A 20,812-nucleotide genomic window follows, 5' to 3' on the forward strand; every position below is an offset into this window, starting at 1 on the left:
TACAATTTAACATGTCTTGGTGTATCATCCTTTAATCTGCTTTTAAGTAATGAACATTTTGTCATTACATTTACATTTAAAAACACAGTTTGATTAAACAGCATGTGTGACTCCACAAAAGCAAAAAAAATAAAATAAAAAATCTACAGCAATGCAGGCCCATAGCTGTCTGTGGTTCACACATCGAAAGCTCTACATTTTGATTGATTACACAGTTAACCATGACCCATTTGGCCAAGTCATTTTTCTTACCACACAATGGAATTAAAAAATGTTACCACTAAAAATACAATTAAATCATGTAGCCTATGTTTTCCAGTTGACATATCCAGTACCTTAAAAAAAACACTCAAATAGAATTTTTGTTAGAGTTATTTTTTCTTTTTGTAAGTGTAAACTGAGATGCTACAAAGTTAGGTTATATCTGAAAACAAACCTAATACACTTTGTTAAATCTACAATGCCATATTAAAAATATATGCACCAAATGGAGAAAATGAAACCATTCCCGAACAAAGATAAAATAATAATTTCACAAATTTTGGGTTCCAGCCCTTTAAATCACACTTCCTGGATTAGTAAACCAGAGTAAATATCTAATAGAAATGGGTTACAAAACATTAATTTTCAATTCACGTTCTGAGGGATAGAATGCCAAAATTATGGTTAAAAAATACAACAGCACATAAAAACAATGTACAGGAACGTATTTACACAACTGTACTTTTTACAATTGAATTGATAAAATGTAACTAGAAACAAGAATAAAAAAGACCACCTCACAGTGATCGTAGTGTGAACAAACATTAAACCAGCAGCTGGAGCTACATGTTTCATGACGTGAAGAATAAGGTTTACTAATATGATATAACAAGGTGAAAATGTGGTTAATCATATTTACAGGCATTTCCTTAAAATACGGTGATTAAACACTATTTTGAAATTTTGAGCCATTTTGAAAAAATACAAAACTGACTTTGAAACAACAAACTGTTACTGTACTTCACAGCAACACAAAATGCTCTGACTTTTGGTTTTTTGCTTTCACATTGTTAATGGAAATAACTGCGCTAAAAATCTGTATCACACTGTTAAACAGTGATAAGCACTCTTGTTGTAGCAGTTCTGATTATTCTTCTTTTAAAAAGGTATTTAAACAATTATGGCTTTATTTTAATGTCTGAGTGCTCTGATGTCAAAATTCAGAGAAGTGCAGATTCAAAATTTAGCAGCGTTTTATAGAAGGCACTGCAAAGACTCATATTTTGGGTTAAACTGAATTCTGCAAGAACTGCAAGAATGTGTTATTTTCTTTAATCTGTCTATGGTACTGCTGAAGAAAGCACCTTCTATTGATTCAACCAGGTAATACAAAAATAGGTGTTTTCTCTGTTATGCATTATGAGGGTTATCAATTAGCAGATAATACCTAAAATGTATAATCCAGTAATCACCTCTTACCAAAAACATAGGCTCATTCTAAAGCAAATGCCAATAAAAATAAATCTGAAAAAAATAAAAAAATAAGCTTGCACACTGCATGAGAAAACTTTAATAAACTTAAAAAGTGCTGTAGACTGATAGTGCTGCCAAATAACAGACATTATTCAGTGCCACCTTCCAGAAAGAGGAATAAAAAACATGTATTGCAAGAATTAGTGTTATTACCGCAAGTAGAAAAAGAACATTGGCCACTTAAACATCTTTTACCCAACCAAGGTAGAAACAAGATAACAAAGGTAAGCTCAGAAATTAATAAAGACCTAACCAACACTGCTCCGATGCTGTACTCTTGCTAAAGTAATGTTTGGTTGGAGTTGAATAGTCACATTCTTGAGAAGGATTTCCATACATAGGGCCTACATGAGACATAATGTTCCCACCTGTTTGTTTTTAGTTATCTTAGTAGAAATAAGTTATTATTCAAAAAGTGAAAAATATGTTAGAATTTTACAACAACAAAAAATAATTGTGTCAATGTGATTTTTTTAAATGGTTGTTATTATTAATCAGCCTGTAATTCTGTAATTGGACCTGGGGTCACATACATACCTTCTCAAAATGCAGACCTGTGGTCTTACATAACCTCCATTTTGGTGGCTCAGTGGGTTTTCTTTCTTTGCAAGGACAACCATATGTTTCAGTCTTAATGTAGCAGCTATCGTTTTGCACCTTAAAACAGGGCATGATTAATTTCAGCTTTACACACTACTGACCATGTACCTTAGTGTCCCACTGATATAGTGGATGTTCATTCAATAATTTTCAGTAAAAAAAGAGATTGTGACAGATTTGGGGAGCATCCCTAATGACAGCAGCAACAAGATAACCCTTAAGGAAGAAGATTAATATTATCTGAGGAAAATGCAGGGACAGGAAAAAGGCAGAAAAGGGACACTTCTCAAACAGTGAAACTCAGGCATAAAAACATTAGGCAACCAGGTCAATAATGCAAACCTATGAGGAACACTTTAAAAGTAAACCGTATCTTGTACCATTGATCTATTCAACACAGAAATACAATACTCATCAGATATGATGGTTAGTGATTAAAAGGAGAAGCTAGTAGTTCTGTTATTTTAAATGCCGCACCAGCAGCAGATCAAGCTCTTATTTACAAAGTAAAACAAAGTAATTTGTTACAAATTAACTAGCTAGAATTCCACCACAAAACTGTTCATTGTTGAATCGCAATTAACTGATACGTCTCTTCAATAAGGTACCGGGACTGATGATAAGTTTTAAAGTCATACTTATGTCATAATGTCACTAATAGGATATCTTACAGTTTGTGTAACTATGACAACCAAAACGTGTCGCCGCGTGCAGTTAGGCTGACATTGTGGTTAACTATAGGCTAGCCAATCCACTATATAAATGTAAAATGTAAGCTTAAACCACCTCACATTATGCGAATCCTGATATTTAAATTCTTTTGGATTTGGATTCTGTTCCGGTAAATTAGGCCTGAACACATTTCAAACTATTTCAACTCACATTTCGTTAATTACATTAGAACATAACCTTGCTGCAAATACATTTTATATCACACAAATGTGCAATTTACGAAGCATCGATTAACACAATATCCAATATCTGACATTTAATTAATGTCACATTTTCCTAATTTCAGTCCGTTTAAATTTACACAAGCAAACAAATTAACTTGCTGTACATAATTTATGACAAGGTATGCGCATCAATACAGAAATAACCCCCCGCAATCATTCTTTTCTTTTTTTTTCTTTTTTTACCACGAAACGATTGGCCACTTTCTGGATTTAGGAATGATTACCCTTACAGCAATACAAATGCTAGGTGTAGTGCCATTTGGGCTTTCACAAGCCTATAAATGCACGTAATTCACTCAGTCTCATCCAAAGAGGTTAGAAATGGGCCGTGATTTTATAGGGCTCTTCACAGATCTATCCCCATCGTCTGTTTCTCGAAATGAAGTGCTGTGAATGATCTGTGTCCTGAATCGGATTTTGTGCAGCCTCGGCTTAATTTTGCTCATGGAGGACTTCCTGTACACGGCCATTGATTTCACGAGGCCCCCGCCGTCGCAAGCGTCCTCATCTGGATGATTAAGCAGCTTCATTGGCATCAGGTTAGAGGCAAGAACCTTTGATAGCCTCCAGCGCCCGGCTCCGCACTCCAAACTTTCAGCACCAGTGTCGGCCTCCGCCCCGATGATATCCCGTATGTCTTCAGCCACGGTGCCGGTGAGGTACTGGGATGCCTTCTTCCCGCTATAGTCCCTGGCCTCAACGTCGGCGTCATAGGCACCCACCAGAAGTTTGACCACCTCGATGTGACTATGCATTGCAGCCAGGTGTAATGGGGTGTACCCAGCGCTGGAGCGGGCGTTGATGTTTAATGGCACGACATGCTGCTTGGCGAAGTTAACCAAGAGGGCTAGCAGCTCTTGTTTGCCCTGCTTAGCCGCCCAGTGTAAGCAGGTGAAACCGGTGACAAAATCCTTTTTCATGACGAGGTTCGGTTCACAGGCGAGCATACGGTGTAGGCTCTCCCACTGTCCGTCTGAAGCACACATCATCCACTCATGCTCCAGGGGGTCAAGCGTCACTGACCCGCCGTCTTCGTCCGTGGTCGAAGATACCAGGGAGGCCGAGTCGCTGTCACTTTTGACAGAGTCTCTGTCTCGGTGCCTGGATGACAGGTACGTGGAGTTCCTATGCACCATGCTGCGCCGGACCTGGGGAGAGCTGTTCATCATTAGTTCGATGAAATTCTTGCGGCTGCTTTTCGGCGTGTTGTCGCTCCCCGATATACTTACAGAATCGAACTGTCCTTCATCCGTCCCGTCCTCTGACAGATTACTGGACAGAAAACTGCGCTGTGACCCTCGGGAGACTCGCCGCCTATTTATAAACTGTGCCTGGGGCGCGCCTTTGCCAACCGCAACCTCGATATCCTCTTCGCTTGTTTTTGGCTTTGGCTTAACTTCCATACCCGTTGGCAGTCCATGGTCAATAATTCCCCCCGTTGGCTTGTCGTGTTCAAGTTCATTTTTAAAAGCGGTTTGATTCGAAGACTGGTTGAGCTGCCCTGACGTCTGTGCACGTTGCACTTCTAAGCCTCCTTGGTCAGGGAGGTTGAATACTGTACCGTCGCCTTCCACAGGTAAAGGCGAAGGCTCAATCACTGCAATCCGTGGAATACGAACTTCAGGAGCACTTGTATTTTCACATTCTTTCTCGCACCCAACTTCTTTCACATCCCCGGTTGTCTTTGTTGATCTGAACTTTAGTACATTTCCCATTGCCAGCAAACTATCCGCCGGAGATATACGAACTGAATTAGAATGAGCAGTCGTAGCTGAAGTTTTACCTTCCAAAACAGTCTGCACTTCCGCGCCTTTCCCACTGTCAGTTCCGCAACCTGACCTAGGTAATATTTTTCGTTTCGCATCATCGTTTGCAACAGTTTCCAAACCCAAAGATGACTTGTCTCCATCATAGGATGTTGACATCGCTATCTCTGATGTGCACATATTTGAATTTTCTTCACATAAATCGTTTGATTGAAAAGAATCGCCATTATTTCGATCATTGATTGCCTTGTTGATAGCAACACCTTCGCTCTGCTCCAGAATGGAAATCTTACCCGCAGTGATTCCATTGCCGTTGCATTCTCCATCCCCTCTCTCACCAGTTCGCTTCACTGAACCCCTGTATTTCTTTTTCAAGCACACGATTTTCACCCCATTTTCCACTTTCACAAAGGCCACGTTGTCCACATATCCTTTGAACGTCTCCTTAACCAATGCCTTTTTCTCAGGGTCGCTTGGCAAAATGTATTTAAAATGATCAATCAATTCCACGTTCCTAACCCTCCCTCCTCGTTCCGTTAGAAATTGTAGTATCGCTTCTTGTGTGCATTCGGTCGCCATTGGATTTTAGACCGTTATACACCTAGATAACTAGAGTTATGTCTTGATTTCACCGTTTATAGCTGTTAGCTAAAATTGTATAATAACGATATACAGCATACCATCGCTAATAATGTCCTGGCTGTACCATTGATGATCGCAGCGTCCTCATCACCTCCCGTGTGAGGCTGAGCAGCAATATTATGTGCGACCAAGTGGTGTGCCAGTGTGTCAAGGCAGGAGTGGGAGCAGGAACAAAACAACAATCCCCGCCTCCTAGCAACCAACCCATTTTGGAGCACCAAGGATAACGTTGGAGATTCCATTTCGGCTCAGTAAGCACTTTCATTTCAGCTAAGCGTAACCTCCTTTCCAGAGCCGAAATGGCATCAATTTCCATCTTTCAAGCCCCCCTAAAGCCAGACCCATTTCCGGAACGGCTTCAAAAATGAATGGTACGTACCATTCAAGTAGTGGGGGTACCGTGTACCAAATTACCAATGTCTGTTGTTTTAGAAATAAAGGAAACACCTTAAAATTATAATTTCGACAGGATGTACAATTTACAATAACAACGGTAAATTATGGCGTCATGGGAATTTTAAATAAGAATATCTGCCTTGAACGTAGTTAGCTTGCTGGCCACATCTGACCAGTGCTTCCACAAGCAATGGACAACCTCGCATTCCTGCAGCGGGCGTCCTAGCCGGATTCTTCTGCTGGACACTATTGGGAAAATCTGGGACAGTTTCCTATAATTAAGAACTATAGCTAAATATTGATTTGGAGGTTTTAAAAGATGGCTTCGTCTGATGTTGCTCGGCAGCTGGTACGTACATTTTATTTTGACTTGTTGACGTATTGGCAAACGAATTTCTTTTTAGCTAAGAAAAGTAGAGTTTATTTGATTAGATTTGGCTATAGACTAGCGTAACGGTTACATTCCACATCATTTGAATATAGACCAATTTGCTCTGTTAGCACAGTAAAGTTTTCGGGACTTTGTAGACTAATTTAGTTAACTGGTGGACCGGTTTGATATATTTGGAAATCATATTGGTAAAACATTAGATGGATAAACTTAGTTACATGACAAACGTTATGCATACTTTCGAGGAAGGGAATGGCTACATCATGTTGGCTAAATAGTTTACACAACACATAGCTAGCAAGGCACTGCTAATATGTGTGTGCTGGGCAATGAGGCAGTTATTATTTTAGTTAATCTGATTTGTTGGGTACCCTAACGTTAGCTAACGTGCAGAGTGTTTCGTGGTTTTTGGCAGGAATGGATTTAAATTTCAAGTACTGTGTAATCAGCTGGGTGATAAATTCGGGCCTTTTAGTCGTAGCTTTATAGCTTCAATCATTTAAAATGTGTTCTAGTTCGAATTAACATGGACTTAAGTTTAAAAAAAAAGTTTGCCTCTCGGAATAGCACAAATGTATTTTTGCATGCAGAGATTGAAATGTGTATTCACACATATTTATACACACATTTATAACTTATACACATATGTGCAGAAGTACGTAAATTATGAATAAAAAATAAAATAAATAAAAAACACGAATATATGCGCTAGTAAAAATCAGACCACCTAACACACCTAACAAAAGATTTCCTAGAAATTTAGACTCATGCCAGGTTGCATTCATGTGTTTTTCATGTGTCTTTCTAGCAGGACAAGAATGCACGTCCTCTTTCCCTGTCTGGTCATGTTGGTTTTGACAGCTTGCCAGATCAACTGGTCAACAAATCAACATGTCAGGGCTTCTGTTTTAACATCCTCTGCATTGGTGAGAACATAAAAATGTAAATATGTATTTTAAGTATCAGTGGCATTCAGCATTTCTTAGTTCATAATATAGAAATATGTGTTCTTATTTTTAGGCTGAAAAAAATCCTGTGCTGCAGGGTGTTTCATAAGCCTTTAAAATTTTTGAGGCTGCTTTTTTATTTTTAGAAATTGAATTGCTATTATCAGGGAATGCTATGATAGTCACGGACAACATTTTTATCTCCGGTTCCTTTAACCTGTGCCAGTCCTTGTTCTGGAATGTGTGGAAGGGCAATCATGGGTAATGATGTTTAGGTCTTTATCGTCATGTGTCCTTAGGGTGATTACATACTGCCATTTCATAGTCTGGGTAAGGGGGTTAGAATACCAATTAAACTCTGTGGACACAGCCACAAATTAGAGTCAGAACATTATTTGTTGATGGTAGGGTCCACCATTCTGTTTCTGTGCCGTTTCTTGTGTTTCCAGGTGAAACGGGTATTGGCAAGTCCACCCTGATGGACACACTGTTCAACACCAACTTTGAGAACTTTGAGTCCTCCCACTTTGAGCCCAAGGTGAAGCTCCATGCCCAGACCTACGACCTTCAGGAGAGCAATGTCCGGCTGAAACTCACCATCGTCAACACCGTGGGCTTCGGGGACCAGATGAACAAGCAGGAAAGGTAAGCACACCCCACACATTCACCCATTCTGTCTGTCTGCCTTTTGTTATTCCGGTTTTATTGAAGCCATAGATCCAGTTTGTATGATTCTGAATAATTTAGTCAGGCAGGATCTTTTTTTGTCTACTTCTGTATATTAGCTGTTTGGCATTACTTGTTGTAGAGCTGTCAGTAGCTTTGTATTCCAGTGACACATCTAAATCCCTTGAGTTCAGACTTAATTTAAACTTAGGTTAAAGTTAGCATTTACCGTTTACTTGAATGGACATTCATTTTGCAGTTAATGAAAGGTTAATAAACAGTAAAACAAACCTATGTAATTCTAGTTTGTATTGTAATATTTGCGAAGAGACTCACACACATGCACACACACACACGCACACACTCACAAGTTATTCTGCAGAAAATAAAAGAAAACAAATCATCCACTGGAACAACTTGTTTCTCTTCAACTTCAATCTTGAGATTACTTAGGTGAAGTGGAGCAAGACACAGGTATAAGGCAGTGTGACAGTGTGGATCAGTGACTGGGGAACATTGTACCAAATAAATAACAGGAAATGTTCCCAGGGCAGGGTTTTGGCTTTTTTACCTCTAGCATCTATCCAATTCTGTTCCCTACCGCTGTGCAGCTACCAGCACGTTGTGGATTATATCGACACGCAGTTTGAGTCGTACCTGCAGGAGGAGCTGAAGATCAAGCGCTCTTTGCACAACTACCACGATTCTCGTATCCACGCCTGCCTCTACTTCATTGCCCCCTCCGGACACTCGCTCAAGTCTCTGGACCTGGTCACCATGAAAAAGCTGGACAGCAAGGTTAGAGTCTCTGGACCCATATAGGCACACCAGGGTTCCCACACTCTCGAGAAAGTCCTTAAATTAAAAAAAGCTTGAAAATGACAGTTTTCACTAAAGTGCTTTAAAATGGCTGTTTTTATATTTTTGATAAAGTTTGAGGTTAATTTTGAAACGCTTGGCATTCCATGATTAATGTAAATGATACCCCTAAGAAAACTGATCAGGATCAGAATTCACATTCTACTGAAATATGTTTGGAGTTCAGATTTGGAGGTTGAAATAGCTGTTCCTAGGAAAGCATTCATTTTCATTTTTTTCATATTGCTTTAAATTATAGTCTGTACTAGTGCATGTGATAAAGTCTACTTTATGGTTTTTGTGGGTTCTTGATTTTATGGGAATGGGACACTGAAATTACATAACAGGTCCTTGAATTGGTGGCTTGGGCAAGTTAGATCAGTTAGATTATTTTAGGACGAACAGTGAAGATCATGTTAACATTTTACTGTATTCAGAACTGACTATATGGCCTTATACAGATAGTGTCTTGCTCAGTGCTAGATCAGATATCACAATGCAGTTTTATCTCTGAAAAACTAGGCTATGTTTATTTTTAAACATTCATAGATTCTAGGACAGACAAGGATTAAGCTCCAGATTTGTGTAAACATTTATGATGTGGGATGCGTAGCCTGTGTTGAGTGCTTTTGTGTGTGATTTTAAAAACCTGATCCCTGTTCTAGGAGTGGTTACACTGGGCAGTTGTTATTTGCTTTAATCTCCGGACCACCAATGGAAAGAGCACTTTACTCTGGGCTTCAAGACCAGGCCTCTCCTTTTTGTCTCCTCACAGTCTCTCAGGGACAGGACTAGTACTTGATATATCCAAAAACTAATGAGTTCAGGTTTTGAGAACAAAATGAAAGCCAGAAGTGTGTCTTCTTAACAAGACAGGACAGAGACCTTCGCTCTGGATCTCTAGCGGGTGTTATAAATGGTAAATAGGTCTGCCATTGGGGGAGTTGGATCACTTGTCCAGGCTTGTTCACATTTGTAGAAGAAAGGAGTAAAATAATAAAATTCAGCCCACATTGGCTGCTCCCCCCTGCTACGGTGTCAAACATTTCACAGAGTTTTGTTACATGCACAAATCCCTGCTTGGCCTACCTAAAAAGGGGAGCATTGTGGGATTTTTTCCGTACCACTGGCTTGGATTACAAAATTTGCTAGTGAAGCATTCTGCCACCAGCTCCTGTGGCAGAAGCCCTGTGCCAAATGAACATTGGAAACTTTGGAAACGAGGCTACGAGGACAGAGCTTTCCTTTTCTCCCCAGATCCCCTCAGTATGTGCAGCCTGTTAACTAGGCAGCAGGACATTTTTACTTAGAAACTGAATGAAACACATTTTGTCTAATGCTGATTCATGGCACTGTGGGTTGTATACTTGCTTAGTGGTTGGATGAATGTGCTTGCAGTTTACATTGGACACAGTCTGGTGCATTCCTTCCCGTTTATACCGCCAGGTTTATCTTGCGCTTGGCTCAAGGCTACAGCAGCAGCGTCTGGCGTCTGACCCCACGACCTTGCGGGTCACTGCTGAGGGGGCTGTGCTGCACTCTGGTGCTGTTTAGTTTGAGCTCCAGAGTGCAAAAGGCTGCAGTGTTGATGAAAGCCAGAGTGGGGTAACCAGCAGTCGCACCCAATCCACAGCCCAGGTGAAGTCAGGAAACATCCCTTTCTCTTTCCGCGTGGAATATCCTTCCTGCATGTAGAACTGTGATGAAGTCACAGGTGGTATGTTGAGGCTTACTTTCTGCAGGTTTTTGAAGTTTTTCCAGTTGAAGTTGTTCTGCTCATGAATGAGGTTTCTGTGATTGCATGTATCTGCAGGTTTTGCCATGGGTACGTGTCGTCGGTAATGCGGAAACAAAATTTGGCAGCGAGGTTTATAGCTTGATCGTTAGTCTTTGTGGCACACATCTTTCAGTAAGTCCAGCCTGACAGGACTGAACAGGCCTTGAATTCCCACCGTGTCAGGCGTGCGAAACTCGTGCTGTGACGTCTGAGCGTCAGCCTTAGTTTTATGTTTCACTGTTCACTGGGTCGGGAATATTTTTTCATGTGAAAAAACCTACTTTAATCTTTTAAAACTGCCTTTGTGGCTGTACTGAGATCTGTGTCTCCTGCTGTGGTATGTCGAAGTCAACATAGCCTGGGACAGCATGAGAGCCAGATGACCCCTGTGATTTGAAAGCATGCACTGTGGCTTTTGTGAAAATGAGGACGGGGGGCTGTAGAGCCCAAATAAGCACTGTTTTTTTTGAAAATGCACTAAATACTCAGTCACACCATGATTTGATTCGTATTTTACAGAAATCCCCCTTCTCGCTGAAAGTTTTCTGAAAGGATTCTGCAGTATGTCAGTCCACTGTGTTTGTGGTGTGTCAGTTTTTCTTTTTTTTTATAATGTTGCTTTAGCCTTAAATGTTTTATCAAAGACTAATTTCTTAACAAAACAGCATTACAATGCCAACTCGGTATTGCAGTTGAGTCTGCTGACATTATAGAGCATGTGTGTTCACATAATGTATTGGCCATTTCTACAGTTAGATATTCTACAGAATATTCACTCATCAGTCACAGTTTCTCACCCTGGCAAGCTGCAGTAGTGGTACACCTTATTGATCACAGAACACAAGCACATAGCAATGAATAGGCCAGTACATGTTGTGGCATATTATATAACTTGCACACTTCATCTAAGGTTAAGGAGTTTTCACTTAAGAGTAAATAACAGCGCATGATTGGAAGTAATCACATAATCCTCTTGCTTAATCCTGTTAATGGAAATATGTCATGTCTGTACTGAGACCTGGCCGCATGCTAGGGGCCGAGGTCTACCGGCTGAGACCAGGGATGGTTGCCAGTTACCCATACCTCTGAGGTGTGGTGCAAGGTAGGGCTCACAGCTCACATGTTTACCGTAGCTCATTCATTACCATGTACTCATTGCTCAAACTGGTCTTAGCTGCTTTCGACACACACACTGTGGTAAAAGATGCATTTTTCCTCCAGTGAAAGGGCTAGTTTTTCTGCTGAGCTCTGTAGGGTGTGTTCTGAATATAGCGGCACATCGGTCTGCCTCAGAGTGGCTGAAACCATAGGCTGTGTGACCCTAAAATAAAAACTGGAGCATTTGATTTCCTGTGGTTTTACAACCCGCAGGAGCCAGTTTTTACAGCGAGAGACTTTACTTGTGGGGCTCTTTCTGCATACAGAGGCAAACCCGGAAAAGCCTTTGTGAAGCTGCTTCTGCATCACTTAGCGTCTGTGTGTCAGCTATACCAGCTACGCTATTGTAACAGTTTGCATTTCCTTTGAGGAATCAAGTCACGTGGTGCACTAATTTCAGTTAAAATTCCATCAATATTTCTAGACCCTTAGCATGAGACGTTCATCTGTCACAATATTGTTTCATTAACTTTATGTAACTGGTACTTATTTGCCAAATGTAAAATAAAAATGTGGCAAACTGAGCAGAAAATGCATTTATAGGCACCACACCAGCTTTGCAAATTGTAACATCTACGGGTAATTACAGATCACATGGATTTACGTAGAAACACAAACACAAACGTTGTGTGGTTTGAGCATGCCGTAGTGTGCGTAATATAAAGCAATACAGGATGTTGAATTAAACTGGTATATCAGGTATAAAAAAGTACATCTCACTCCACCCCAGGTAGGCTCTGTGCCAGGGCCAGGGTATTTGTTGGCTCACTTTCGAATATGGTAACCTGTTTTGCCAAAGCGACCCCAGCATTGAAAAGCCATTTTTCCCACTTTAGTTCAGTACCTTAGCAGCAGAGGTGCTACGGTGTACAAAATGGATGCATCAGTTCGGTTCACCGTTTTGGTGTCTCACGGTTTCGGTTTCAAAATGTGATGAAATCATTATCAAAAGCTTGAGAACAAAAAGGTTTCCACGTGGCACCTTTTTTTTTTTTTTTTTTTTCAAATGGAAAATAATGCCCACATTTTGCTGAGGTCATCAACATAAAATGTTTCGCCCTGTCTGAATCTGCATGGAGAGGCAGTTTAAATGCTGCGGAGAGGTGGGGCTGTTCTCTCCCTGACTCTCCCTGTGCCTCTTACCTCAGGGTGATGTGGACATAAATGGGCCATTGTGTTTGATATGTTTCCATAGCATTCAGCTTACTTGTGAAGCAATCCCTGAACACAGACAATGTTTTATCTGCCACCATTTTCCCAACACTACCATTGTTAAGACTAAACTGTATAATGCTCCCAAATTTAAATGATGTCGGAGAATCCTCTACATCCTTTCCTGCACATTTGCCATTTTGCAAACTGACCGGCTAACTGGTGCTTCAGCTACAAGCTCCATTTGCTGCACCTTCTCCACTGCTGTCGTGACGGTCTGTACTGTCGCCCTGGGTATCTAATATAAATTGCCGGTATAACCTCTGCGTGACAAATTAAATAGCACAAAGTTGTGAGTGTCTATTTTGACAACATAGCCAGACCTATAGGATTTTTGATACAAGGGAACAAGGGAAGTGATTCTCTCTTGCCATTTTTATTTTCCTGCTCAGGCTTTCTTAAAGACTTGATTCAATCAACCATTGTCTATAGCTTTAACTAAATGAAAACAGTGTTTGCTTTTGACTTGATAAACTGTTGCTTGCGATTCTGTAATGTCTCTGCAGAAAAGGTTGGAAATAAGCACAGCTAAGGACAGATTGAATCCAGGCATTTGTCTGTTTTTGGCCTGTGCATAGTGTCAAATTAAAGCCCTTCACCTGACTTGTTATTAGCAGGTACATTATTGTAAACACTCAATGGGCAGACTATGCCATTGTGGTTCAGAGAGCACAGTTGTCACGGAAACGAACAGAAACAGACAGAAAATAGCTCATGATGACGCGTGTCATTTCAGGAGTTTTGTTAAATTTTGTGTTTTGCTAGAATGCTTTGACCATGTAATGTTTTAGTATTCCACAGTGTCTAAGGTGCTGTTTTTTAATTTTTCTTACAAAGGTCAACATTATTCCTGTGATTGCCAAGGCAGACACCATCTCGAAGAGCGAGCTCCACAAGTTTAAGATCAAGATAATGAGCGAGCTGGTGAGCAATGGGGTTCAGATCTACCAGTTTCCCCTCGACGACGAGACCGTCGCCACAATCAACACCGCCATGAACGTGAGTCTCGCTCGAGCAAAGGCATGCGGGAAACCACTTTCTGACCATGCCAGAGCTGACCAGTGGGTTGGGTTTCAGTCAGAGCGACAGTCTGTCAACGCACGCCTGTCATTTCCACTGGCCAATCGGAAGTGCAGCTTGCTCCTCTAGTTGAATGACTGGCATACTGAAATTCAAAATCAAGATCTGTATTTGCGTAATTAATTGCCTCACTGTCAGTCTTAGAAAGAGGACCATATGTACAGCTTTTCACACCCAGATGTAGGCTGCTGTGGCTAAATAATATTGGTGTTAGACAGTTTTTTTATTTTTATAACTTACTGACACGCTAATTCAATTAAGGCGCTTTAATTTATTTCTTAAAGAGCGCCTTGAACTTCAATGAGGGAAGGCCAGTTTTATACCCTTTGCACTGTAGCATGCTTCTTTGCTGTGAGATTTGTTGTGTTTTAACTGAATCATTGCTATAAAAGCATGACTATTAGACAAGCAGGAATGTAAAGCAAGATAAGACAATGGAAGGTGGCTAGTGACTCAAACGGTGAGGTGTTTGTTTTCTTCAGGGCCACCTCCCCTTCGCTGTCGTGGGTAGCACAGAAGAAGTGAAGATTGGGAATAAAATGGTGAAAGCTCGACAATACCCCTGGGGTGTGGTCCAAGGTAGGGCTCTCAGCTCACACCTTTAACGTAGATTATTAATTACTTTTCCTTGTACTGATTGCTCAAGCTGTCTTACTGGTCTTAGCTGCCTTAGACTCACACACATACACACACGCACACACACACTCACATTTATCCAGATAAGTGGATGTATTTATATTTATGTTCATATTTATCATGAGGGAATTACAAAACTGTCATGAAGAGATAAAGTAAATGCATCACAAGAACCACAATAAATAAAAAATGAGCACAAATGCAGGGTAACATCAAATATGCCTCCAGCTAAGAAACACTCGTGAGAATAACGGCACCTGAAATAGTCAGTTAAACGATGTTCACTCTCGCATAAACAGACGTGTGAACGGGTGTTTGATTTTCAGTGGAGAATGAGAACCACTGTGACTTTGTGAAGCTGAGGGAGATGCTGATCTGTGTAAACATGGAGGACCTGCGGGAGCAGACTCACACGCGACACTACGAGCTCTACCGCCGCTGCAAGCTGGAGGAGATGGGCTTCAAGGACACCGACCCCGAGAGCAAACCAGTGAGGTACTGAAAATCACCTCCTGCAAATCTCACTACTGTTACTGCAGTACTCCAAATCACCTCCTGTAAATCGCCATACTGCTGCTACAGTGCTGCAAATCACCTGTAAATCTCCATACTGCTACTGCAGTACTGCAAATCACCTCCTGTAAATCTCCATACTGTTACTACAGTACTGAAAATCACCTGTAAATCTCAATACTGTTACTACAGTACTGCAAATCACCTCCTGTAAATATCCATACTGTTACTACAGTACTGAAAATCACCTGTAAATCTCAATATTGTTACTACAGTACTGCAAGTCACCACCTGCAAATCACCATACTGTTACTACTGTACTGCTAATCACCTGTAAATCTCCATACTGCTACTACAGTGCTGAAAATCACCTGAATTTCTCATTCAATCAATGGCTGATGAATGAGAAGTTTTTAAAGTCACCAGGACAAACAACTGGAGACAACCAGCTCACCAGAAGGTGAACAATGTCCTTAATGTCCAGCTGGTCAGTGTGTAAGTGCTTAATAATGAAAACTGCAGAGAATACAAAAGAACGTGGTTTGAGATGTGTGATGTGAGATTTATAATGCTGGTTCAGAACCACACGCACAAGCCCGTGCTGTACTTTTTAAAGTTTAGCCAAAACCAATCTCCTGTGATTTGAAGCAAGTATATTCAGTATCGCAACTGCATGTTAAACTGATTCACTTTCACACAGCTGAAACGTCATAAAACATAACAGCTCCCTAAGAAAACTGTGGCCAAGTACCTAATCGGTGGCCTGAATGGTGAGAGTGAAATAAATCCAGTCGATAAAACTAAGCCCCCCCCGCCCGCCCTCAATAGGAATGCCATAATGGCGTTTACATAATTCACCTTCACTGCTGGTTCTGGTGGCTTTAAACCGCTTTCCAGACCTTCAGCCCTCTGTGCTGTTTACTTAACCCCGTGTGGCCAGGCATTCTTAAGATGTTTGCAAGGTTTACAGAAGAGCTCCCAAACACACACACCCTGACCCCCTTGCCCCCCCAAACCCAGCCTTTCAGCCCTCAATGAAAGCCCCAGCACAGAGATTGCCACTCAATATTGTACTTTTTAGAGCCGGCCCCTCGGGCCATGTAAAGTTATTGAGTGGGATTTCTTTAAATAAGCCGCCTTAGTCTCCAAATCACATTCCCAGCACGGAGACCCTGGTTTCTTCATCTGATTAAAGATAATATTGTGGTTTCTCTCAGATCCAGGTGAGAGAAACTACAATATTATCTTTAAGTGCCTCTGATAAGGACTCATGTCCTTAGATACAGGATTGCTCAGCGGATAGTCGCGTTTGTTAATTAATAATCTCCAGAGACCTTGCCTGAAGCAGCACGTTGCATGGGACGGGTTTCAGGGTGACAGTACAGACCGTTACGACAGCAGTGAAGCTCTACACAGTGTGGTATCGGTCACTTTTTACACAGGAATGTCCTTAAAAAGGTCTGTTTATAGTGCGCTGATCACACTCTGATGCAGAGTGACTTGTCTGTATGGCTCTACATTGCACACACTGAATGACTGAATCACTGAAAGGCATTGGTTATCACAGTGTTGTGGCATTGGATATCACTGTTGAGATATTTTCTATCAGTGTTGTGGCATTGGCTATCAGTGTTGTGGCACTGACTATCACAATGTTGTGGCATTGGCTATCAGTGTTGTGGCACTGACTATCACAATGTTGTGGCATTGGCTATCAGTGTTGTGGCACTGACTATCACAATTTTGTGGCATTGGCTATCAGTGTTGTGGCATTGGCTATCACTGTGTACAATGGTGTGTGGTAAAGGCCACACTCTTAACTAAGGGAAAGGCATTAGCTATCACGGTGTTAATGGAGCTTCGTCAAGACCACTCGAAATGAGGGAAAGGCATTAGCTCTCACAGTGCTGTACTGAAGGGCATTTGCACTGGGTGGAGGGATTTTCATGTGACGTGTTACTCCCTGGAATGTCCTGAGTATTTCCACATGGTAACCTCTCTCTAAAGCCAGATTAGCTCAACAAGCGGAGATCTTGAGTGTGTGAGGCAACTCCCAGAGTGAGGACAGTGTGGAGATGGCTAGAAGGGCTGTGCTTAATGTGGCTGTCTAACAGTCAGTCCCAGGGCAGAGATGAGTCAGCTCACAGCTTGCACTCCACCCCGCCGAATTATTTCTGAATCACTTGCTGGCTCAGTGTTCGCCCGGGGTATGAAATCCAAATGGAAACGGGGGTGTGGGTGTGGATGAGATTGTGGGGTGTAAGGATGCGTTTCTGCATGTGCATGTGTGTATTTCAGGTTTTAACTGAAGTCAGAGCCAGTGTGTTGGCGTTGTTAATGTGTGTGTGTGTGTGTGTGTGTGTGTGTGTGTGGGAGCAGTTAGCAGTGTATAAGTGAATATATGTGTGTGTGTGTGAGAGAGAGCAGTTAGCAGTTTATAAGTGAGTATATATGTGTGTGTGTGTGAGCAGTTAGCAGTGTAGAAGTGAGTATATGTGTGTGTCTGAGCAGTTAGCAGTTTATAAGTGAGTATATATGTGTGTGTGTGTGTGTGTGTGTGGGAGCAGTTAGCAGTGTATAAGTGAGTATATATGTGTGTGTGTGTGGGAGCAGTTAGCAGTGTATAAGTGAATATATATGTGTGTGTGTGGGAGCAGTTAGCAGTGTATAAGAGAGTATGTGTGTGTATGTGTGTATGTGTGAGCTGTTAGCAGTGTATAAGTGAGTATGTGTGTATATGTGAGCTGTTAGCAGTGTATAAGTGAGTATGTGTGTGTATGTGTGTATATGTGAGCTGTTAGCAGTGTATAAGTGAGTATGTGTGTATATGTGAGCTGTTAGCAGTGTATAAGTGAGTACACTGTATGTGTGTGTCCAGCCTACAGCAGACGTATGAGGCGAAGCGGCAGGAGTTCCTGGGGGAGCTGCAGAGGAGGGAGGAGGAGATGAGACAGATGTTTGTGCAGAGGGTGAAGGAGAAGGAGATGGAGCTGAAGGATGCTGAGAGAGAGGTATGTTCCAGTCAGACAATACAATACTATGTCCACAACTCAGAGTGAGCAAAGGCGTGTACCTGGATCGCCACGAGTGCTCTTCTACGCTTGGAGATGGTTCTGGGGTTTCCTGGGTCTTTAGAATAGATGTGCTGCCCTCCTGTGGTGAGTGGTGGAGGTGCAGTGACTTTCACCATGCTGTGTACAGCTGCAGGGCAAGTTTGAGCAGCTGAAGAGGCTGCACCACGACGAGAAGAGCAAGCTGGACGAGAAACGGAAGGCTCTGGAAGACGAGATCAACACCTTCAGCAAAAAGAAGGCGGCCACCGAGCTGCTCCAGGCGCAGTCTTTCAACACCAACGCCAACCTGAAAAAGGATAAGGATCGCAAAAAGTGAGTTTTTCCGGTTCTCAGCCTGCCGCTGCTACATCGCCCTGCCATTAGGAAAGGAGTATACAATAGTGCAGCAGTTTTAATGATGAATGTTATGGATATTGACAGGGGTAACGTGATCCTAGATCACTACTCCTACCCTGAGTCACTTCATAAGAATGGAGACCGACAGTGAGCTTGACATTACCCAGAATCCTCAGCATGAAGAGGTGCCGCAGGCCGGGGGTGAGATGGCTGCTGGGGGCTGCGAGGCTGATGTGTTCCCTTCTCTTTCAGCTCTGGGTTCATGTGAAGAAACACAAGGCACCCGTGAGCCCGTCAGTTCAGAACCAAACGCACACCAGCAATCGACGACCCCTTTACCCTCTTTTTAATTAATCCTGTGTTTTTTTTGTGTTTTTTTTAGGCCGAGCTGTGGTTGTATTCCTCTATGTATTTTTTTATATATTTGTACTAGTGCCAGTATATGCATGTTATGGTTTTTTTTACCCACAGCCTCTGGGGGGCACCTGCAGCAGTGTCTGTGTCTCTGACACTGCCTTGTTCCTTCAGTGAGAATGTGTTGTCATTAATGTGTGTCGCACAGATTTGCAAAGGGGTTACAGTGATTCATCCCTGCCCCAGTTTTGATATGGAACAGGCACCAGCAACAGTCACAGTGACAGGATACATGGTCAGTACTAATAAAATACATAAGAACGTATATGTAATTAGCTTTATCTGTTAATGTTAATATCAAATTAATCACATAATATCTGTTAATCTGCTAATATCAAACTGGGGCATGAAACTACCTGTGAAATGTAATTACAGCGCAGACATGAAACCAGTTTTGGCTTGAATGTCCATTCCATTGAGACAGTGGTTACAGGTGCAGGTTTGTATATTTGTTGACATTTGCCTGAAGTGGAAAATCATGGAAAAATTTGCGTAAAGAATTTTGTACGGTCGTTTATTATTATTATTGCAGAACAGCCTATTGTGTGCTTTTACACCATGGTGTTTGTAGCTCAAATTATGCATCAGTTTAGTTAAGTTTTGTAGTGCGAGTAATGCACACAGCTTCAAAAGATTTGTGCACATCCTCACCACAATCAACAGGAAGCGCATTTGTTTTTTCACTTGTTGGTGATCAAATTTTTTTGTTTGTTAAAATGTGTATCCTGAAGTAAGTAACATTACCTCTTGTGTATTAGAGAGAAACTAGCTTATAATGCTGTTTATTAAACTCTATGCAATTCTGATATAGAACCTCAATTCAAGTGTTTCCTTGTGGCATGTGTGTTAGAAGCTTCTGTGTGCCTTAATGAATTCAGAAGCAGTCACTGGCAGCTGGGTCCAAAGGGAGAAATAACAGTATTAAGTGTGATGTGCAGTGTTCATATTCACTGTGTGGTACTGTGGTAGCAGATGGATCAGATTCACAGGACAGTTTGCCTCACATCTGTCTGAAGGATAGCTTTCCTGCTAGCTCCACTAAATCACCAAAGACTCACCATATTGTATTCTTTTTGTACCCTTGGAAAAAGGCCAAGTCTTTAAGTGAGCAGTGTTACTGTTGGTTAAGGGTGTTTTTATTACTGAAAATAAAATGTCTGGATTTCTCAGAAGGCGAGTGACAATTTGTCCTGATTATTAATAGGCTAACATTCAACATTATATATACATACATGCACACTCATACTGTATATACACGCTTACAATATGCACTATATATACATACGTGTATATATATAGTGATAACAGATGGATCAGATTCACATGAGTTAGCTACAGATCTGTCTGAAGGATAGCTTTCATGTGAACTAAATCAACTCCACTAAATCAACAAAGATTCACCATATTGTACTCTTTTTGTACCCTCGGAAAAAGCCAAGCGTTACCAACTCAGAAGGTGAGTACTAATTTGTCCTGATTATTAATAGGCCATTGTTCAACATAAATTTTAGTTATAACAATATGCATTAGATATACAGGACAATCTCCACGTTAGGCTTAGAGCACAGTATGGAGTCATTAGGAACTCTGAAATTATTGTGACATCAAAATATAGAAATTTAGATTCAACACCTTTATTGGCATTATGCAAGCGTTCTTCAAGAATACTCTTTCAAAAAGCCAGGCTGTTCCAATCAGATGTTTTAATGAGAGCATGCATCTCCTTTTCAGTGGGAGTGATGTAATTAACACGGACGCGGCAGAAGAATAACCTGTCTGTACTTGACAGCTGTTAGTAAAAATAGCTCACCGCCCCTTGTGCTTTTCAAACAAACGAGAGAAACGGTGTGCTGCAATATCTTAAAGGTACACTTC

At 41.3% G+C, this 20,812-nt stretch overlaps 2 protein-coding genes across 4 annotated transcripts; one reads left to right on the forward strand and one right to left on the reverse strand.

The window, feature by feature from the left end:
• On the reverse strand, positions 1–5,749 carry sowahca (sosondowah ankyrin repeat domain family Ca). Its single transcript, XM_064310159.1, has one exon. It carries the CDS (start codon positions 5,414–5,416, stop codon positions 3,374–3,376), a length of 2,043 nt encoding a protein of 680 aa, XP_064166229.1. The 5' UTR covers positions 5,417–5,749; the 3' UTR covers positions 1–3,373.
• Positions 5,750–5,841: 92 nt separating this feature from the next.
• septin10 (septin 10) lies at positions 5,842–20,109 on the forward strand. Of its 3 annotated transcripts, none has more exons than XM_064310161.1 (10): positions 5,842–6,224; positions 7,078–7,192; positions 7,663–7,858; positions 8,491–8,677; positions 13,722–13,883; positions 14,447–14,543; positions 14,927–15,095; positions 17,992–18,124; positions 18,315–18,499; positions 18,776–20,109. In XM_064310161.1, the coding sequence occupies exons 1-10, from the start codon at positions 6,195–6,197 to the stop codon at positions 18,789–18,791; spliced, it is 1,290 nt and encodes a 429-aa protein (XP_064166231.1). In that variant the 5' UTR covers positions 5,842–6,194; the 3' UTR covers positions 18,792–20,109. The 3 variants fall into 3 exon arrangements, with proteins under 3 accessions (XP_064166231.1, XP_064166230.1, XP_064166232.1); XM_064310160.1 differs by having other exon boundaries at positions 5,843–6,224; positions 7,075–7,192; XM_064310162.1 differs by lacking the exon at positions 5,842–6,224 and having other exon boundaries at positions 7,074–7,208.
• The last annotated feature ends 703 nt before the right edge of the window (positions 20,110–20,812 follow it).

The sequence above is a fragment of the Anguilla rostrata genome, chromosome 15, assembly GCF_018555375.3.
Source record: "Anguilla rostrata isolate EN2019 chromosome 15, ASM1855537v3, whole genome shotgun sequence".
Taxonomy (NCBI): domain Eukaryota; kingdom Metazoa; phylum Chordata; class Actinopteri; order Anguilliformes; family Anguillidae; genus Anguilla; species Anguilla rostrata.

Excerpts from the sequence above, each read along its gene's own strand:
- sowahca (XM_064310159.1), bottom strand. The coding sequence starts at position 5,416 with ATGGCGACCGAATGCACACAAGAAGCGATACTACAATTTCTAACGGAA.
- septin10 (XM_064310160.1), top strand. The coding sequence starts at position 6,195 with ATGGCTTCGTCTGATGTTGCTCGGCAGCTG. Across the intron at positions 7,193-7,662 it reads TTTTAACATCCTCTGCATTG|GTGAAACGGGTATTGGCAAG; the intron begins GTGAGAACATAA and ends TTGTGTTTCCAG. Across the intron at positions 14,544-14,926 it reads CCCCTGGGGTGTGGTCCAAG|TGGAGAATGAGAACCACTGT; the intron begins GTAGGGCTCTCA and ends TTTGATTTTCAG.